The sequence below is a fragment of the Lathyrus oleraceus genome, chromosome 5 (assembly GCF_024323335.1).
Source record: "Lathyrus oleraceus cultivar Zhongwan6 chromosome 5, CAAS_Psat_ZW6_1.0, whole genome shotgun sequence".
Lineage (NCBI taxonomy): Eukaryota > Viridiplantae > Streptophyta > Magnoliopsida > Fabales > Fabaceae > Lathyrus > Lathyrus oleraceus.
The window spans coordinates 155,642,654-155,647,916 of record NC_066583.1 but is presented as its reverse complement, the minus strand read 5'-3'; the positions used below and the strand labels follow the sequence as shown (position 1 = coordinate 155,647,916).

Here is a 5,263-nt window from a genome sequence, read left to right as displayed (position 1 = left end):
ATTATAAAATTTGTTTAATTTAAAATTATAATAAAATAAAAATAAAAATAACGAGATATAGTTGGTTGAATTTAGCCTTTAATCTTTAGAATAAAAATAGAAGAAGGCATGCATAAGTAATATTCCTAAGAATGAAAAGTATCTTAAATAATTTCTTAAAACTTTCGTCAAATGAGAATGCAAGTTTTTAATGTTTATCTATCTTGAGTCTTGTTATTTTTTATAGTAGTATTTTTCGCGTGAGCACGATGCATATTCCTTTATTTATTTATTTTGTATTTCAGAGTCCCTTAAAAAAAATAATAAAACGTTATGATTATTCATATTTTAAGCTAAACACCATTACACAAAAACTAGAAATCGAAATCACAGACATAATTGAACAACAAGAGGAAGAAGAACCTTGTGAGTTTGAATATTTCCCTCTTTATCAGAAACCCTTGATGCCTTGATCATAAACAAACAAGGGTTTCTCAAAAACGATTTTTTTTCTCCTTTTCACCTTTTTCCTTTACTCAACAACTCAACGTCGCCGGAACAGAGCTCCTCTCCGCACCGCCGTGAGCGTGAAATGAAGTCTTCTTCGGATGATGAACACGACGAAGAGAATGGAAAGTTATTGGAGAAGAGCAAAGAGAGAGGTTCAAGAAATGGAAGGGTTGTTAAAGTACATAATCAAGCTTTATTATCTGGACTCGCTTATTGTCTTTCCTCTTGTGGCATGATTTTAGTTAACAAAATTGTACTTTCTACTTATGATTTTAATGCTGGAATTTCTTTGATGGTTTATCAGGTAATTTATTTATTTATTTCCCTTTTTTTGTGTTTTTTTTTCTCTAGCTTTGGTTACTTTATAGTTTAATAATGATTATTGTTGATGCAGAATTTGATTTCGGTGATTATTGTTTCTGTGTTGAGCCTTTTGGGTTTAATCTCAACTGAACCACTCTCATGGAGATTGATTAGAGTCTGGTTTCCTGTCAATGTTATATTTGTTGGAATGCTAATTACAAGCATGTTTAGGTATCAATTCTTCAACTTTCTGCCTATTATAATGCTTTCTTTTATCTTTCATTACAATATATCCATATAGCACGGAACAGACACAGCACTCACGAGTCCACCATGGTAATAGTTTCAGAATATGATTTAATTGAAAGTAATCATATGTGCCGGTGTGTCTCGTCAGACACTGGACACAACTTCAATTACAAGTGTCAGTGCTAGTGTCAGTGCTACAAGGCAATAATATCGATAAGCTAACAAAGGGGGTGACGGGGGCAGATGCTTTGTGACTGGTTTTCTAATAGCAGGAGGTGCGCACTGCCATTAGCTTAGCAATAAAAGTTAGAAAACGTCAGGTTACAATTCTTACAACGTAGATGCAATGGAGTGATGCTTATGGTGTAATTTGTGACAGAAAAGCAACTCTTAAACATAAAGAAATTCTTTACTACCCAACTATAAGATCTGTAATGTTGCATGAGATTGAGCGTTAAGAAGTTAACTAAAAAGTAAGCTCAATGTTACAGAGATGAGGTTAAGAATGAAACCTTTAGAGAGAAAGTTAGGCTAATAAATGATACTCTCTGCTCCGGTGATTTGAGCATTTTTTATAAGACAAGGAGAAGAACATGGGCGGATAGACTAGTTGGAGATAGTTCAGTGGTTAGAGGTAAAAGGAGGCCCGGGAAATAACTATTGGCCTTGGCCAAAAAAAACATTAAGAAAGATTTGGATTTAGATGGTTTGTCATTAGACATTATTTATGATAAGATAGTATGGCATTGTTTGATTAATGTTCCTATCATGGCATCAGGCTTTGGTTTTTGTAATGTTTCATATGCTTCCTGTTTTTTAATAACCAATCTTTCTGAATTAGTGTTTATTGGTCGGTACAAAATTGAGTCGGTTTTTTTGAAAAGAATGGAATTCTGTTTGATGATGAGTGTGAAACTGCATTGATTTTTTAAAAAAGTATTAGTATGTGGAATGTGTTCAGAGGGATTTCTTTTATGAGTAGTCTGGTGTAATTATGAAATTGAAACTTTAAGCTGATATTCATCCAGGAAATGCTTTGCTAATTTTTGGGAGCATCCAAGTTATGAACTCTTAAGGATGTTAAGTTTTTAATCGCCACACATGTGATATTCACATTTCAATATTTCCGGTGTCGGTTTATGGATTCACATTAGATAGAGCTGTTTCTATCTCTCTTGCTTGATTGTATTATTTTGCTTATTCATTTGTATTGCATGCAGTTTGAAATACATTAATGTAGCTATGGTGACAGTCTTGAAGAATGTTACTAATGTCATAACCGCCGTTGGTGAAATGTACTTGTTTAAGAAGCAGCACGAAGGCAGAGTCTGGGCTGCTCTATTTCTAATGGTATGTTTAAGAGCTTGACATTATGAAACTTGTAATATCTGTGTTTGATAAAGCACTCACGTGTTTTACCTTTTAAGTCGTGATTTGTTTTACTTATTACATCTCCTAGAACCATCCCCGGTGTCAATATACTGCTTTATTGTAGTTGTCAAAGAGTGATTCATCGTGCGAAATATTTTATTTCTCTAATCATAGTAAACGTGTTTTTATATTACCGAGTGACTCTTCCCTTTCCCCTGCAGATCATTTCAGCAATAACTGGAGGGATTACTGATCTCTCTTTCAATGCAACTGGCTATATGTGGCAGACACTAAACTGTTTCTTAACTGCATCATATTCTGTAAGTATTGTGCTTTATGAGTAAGCTTCATTTATATAATAAGTTTCAGTCTTTTTTTTTGTTGTACTTACTTTTCTTACCATTCTGTTATTGTCTGGGTGCTTTTCAAATAAAAATTACACTTCTTAACCGAAGAGATTTTAGCTTTTAATTAAGTGTGCTGATTAGTTGATTGTTTTTTATTGCTGCAGCTGACCCTACGAAGGGTCATGGATACGGCAAAGCAATATACTAAATCTGGAAATTTAAATGAGTTTTCGATGGTCTTGTTGAACAATACTCTTTCTTTGCCTTTGGGAATTTTTCTGATTCTTGTTTTCAGTGAGGTGGATTATCTTTTAAGCACGTGAGTATTCTCCCACATTTTGCCTGTGAAGTCATTATGTGCTTCACATGTTTTCATCTTCCTATCAGAGGCTAGGTTATGTCATAGGTTAAAACGTATCATCAAGATCACACCCTATGTTTATCTTTTGCTCTGTGCTTGGTTTTCTTTATACAATTTAAACAGATCTAGAATCTCCAAATATGTGCTTTTATGTCAAAATTGTTTGTTATGTTGATTTCAAAAAGTAAAAATCTATCCATTTTATTTTCATTTTGCAATTCTCATTATTAAACAATAGTAATGTATTTCAACTTACAGGCCTCTTCTGAGATTGCCTAGCTTTTGGCTAGTGATGACATTCAGCGGAATTTTGGGCCTAGCAATTAGCTTCACATCGATGTGGTTTCTTCATCAGACAGGGGCTACAACTTACAGGTGTGATCATTGTTGCTCTCTAGAGTTTTCTAATATCATGCTATACAACATGTCTAATAACTAGTTTGCGATCTTCAGTCTTGTAGGTTCGTTGAATAAGATACCACTTTCGATTGCGGGCATCTTTCTGTTTAAAGTTCCTACTAGTTTGGAAAACTCTGCGAGCATTTTATTTGGTTAGTTTTTTGCATTAACTGAAAATTTGCATTATGATAGAGTAATTATGTACAAGTTTGAATTACATTCTTATTTCAACACTGAAGGAAGAAATGGAAATTGCAGGTCTTTTGGCAGGCGTACTTTTTGCGAGAGCCAAAATCCGTGAGAGATCTCAATCTTGAAGAGCAGTATAAGGAATTTATCTCAGCTACAAAGATAGAAGTTCAATCTTGGATTTTGAGGTGTCATCAAAGAGATGATGATATCAGTTAAACTAACTTTCCCACCCTTGAAAAGATGCGATTGGTGCGAGTTCGTGATTACTTCTCTCTGAGTGAGTTTTTGAATCTAAAGGGGAAGAGTTGCTTGGATTACATTGATTGCAGCACTGGAAGAAATATTTGTGTCTAACCTTATTCATGTATCTTGCCACTTTTTGTCCTCATGTATCACTAAACAATTTATTTAAAGCTACAATTCTCATGGAAATGAAAAAAAAGTGCATCTTGCATCTTCACACAAGGGTCACATTCTCTCTAGTTTTATAATTTATAGATTACTAATGGACACTTTAAGAGAAAGTTATCTGAAAGACTAAATAGTAAGATGAAGTTTATTGTATTTTTAGTTTATTTTAATAGTTTAGAAATTATATTAATAAGATAGTCATAATTTATAGACAAGATTGTTTGTTTATTCCGTTTTGTTGGTTTTCGATTTCTATATATTTATTCTATTTTTAGATTTTAAAGAGAAAGCATCAAAGCTTATATGACAAATCACAATTCATTTGAATTTAATCAATATTTCTGCTCTTCTTTTTCTCCTTGAATTCTATTCTTAACATAAAAATTGTCAATGGAAATTGACTCAATTATTAAAAAGTTAAAGTTGGTTCATATTCGGAAGATCGGAGAATTCTAGACTCATTACACACAAACCATTATAGATCAAAATGTGTCTAAAATCAAATAAACAACCACAAACAAATAATTCTAGATGAACATATGAGTTAAACAATTAAGAAGAATATAAAATAACAAAGTTCAGATACAGAACATGAAGATGGATATGCCACAATAAAAAAAATGCAAATAGACATGCAACATCAACATTTAACATCAAACAATTAAGTGATCAAAACTTGTATAGGAAGGAATGCATTAATAATCATAAATAATGCATGAACAATTATACAAATGCTTAAATGCATATAATTAACAACACACATTTAAAAGACTTAAATGCAAAAAAGAACAATCAAAATATATGTCGGAGATTAATAAATAAAGTAAGGAGGATAATAAGTAAACCAAAACACAAGTCTAGAACAAACACATACAATGATATAAACCAGATACAGGAGTTATAGAGACATACAAATATAGTATGTAAGAGCTATGATTTTCTATAAAATAGTGTTGGTGAAAACAAAATATAGCAAATGAAACTAAATAAAATCCCCGTTCTATTTAAGACATGAAGAGTTTAAGAATCACAAATCCCTACAAATCTTGTGACTTTTAGTGTCAAAGTATTAAAAAATAACATCCTCTTTTTCCACACGATCTCTAAAAAAATGGTGTCGGATCTCAATGTGTTTGGTTCG

At 32.3% G+C, this 5,263-nt stretch overlaps 1 protein-coding gene across 1 annotated transcript; it reads left to right on the top strand.

Annotated features, from left to right (window-relative positions):
* Window positions 1-253: 253 nt before the first annotated feature.
* Window positions 254-4,176, top strand: LOC127079730 (GDP-mannose transporter GONST1). Its single transcript, XM_051020105.1, has 8 exons — window positions 254-793; window positions 884-1,023; window positions 2,262-2,391; window positions 2,634-2,732; window positions 2,924-3,078; window positions 3,379-3,495; window positions 3,574-3,671; window positions 3,778-4,176. The coding sequence occupies exons 1-8, from the start codon at window positions 572-574 to the stop codon at window positions 3,834-3,836; spliced, it is 1,020 nt and encodes a 339-aa protein (XP_050876062.1). The 5' UTR covers window positions 254-571; the 3' UTR covers window positions 3,837-4,176.
* The last annotated feature ends 1,087 nt before the right edge of the window (window positions 4,177-5,263 follow it).

Coding starts and splice junctions, on each gene's coding strand:
- LOC127079730 (XM_051020105.1), top strand. CDS start 572: ATGAAGTCTTCTTCGGATGATGAACACGACGAAGAGAATGGAAAGTTA. Junction 1,024..2,261: donor CTAATTACAAGCATGTTTAG/GTATCAATTCTT, acceptor TATTGCATGCAG/TTTGAAATACATTAATGTAG. Junction 3,496..3,573: donor ACAGGGGCTACAACTTACAG/GTGTGATCATTG, acceptor TGCGATCTTCAG/TCTTGTAGGTTCGTTGAATA.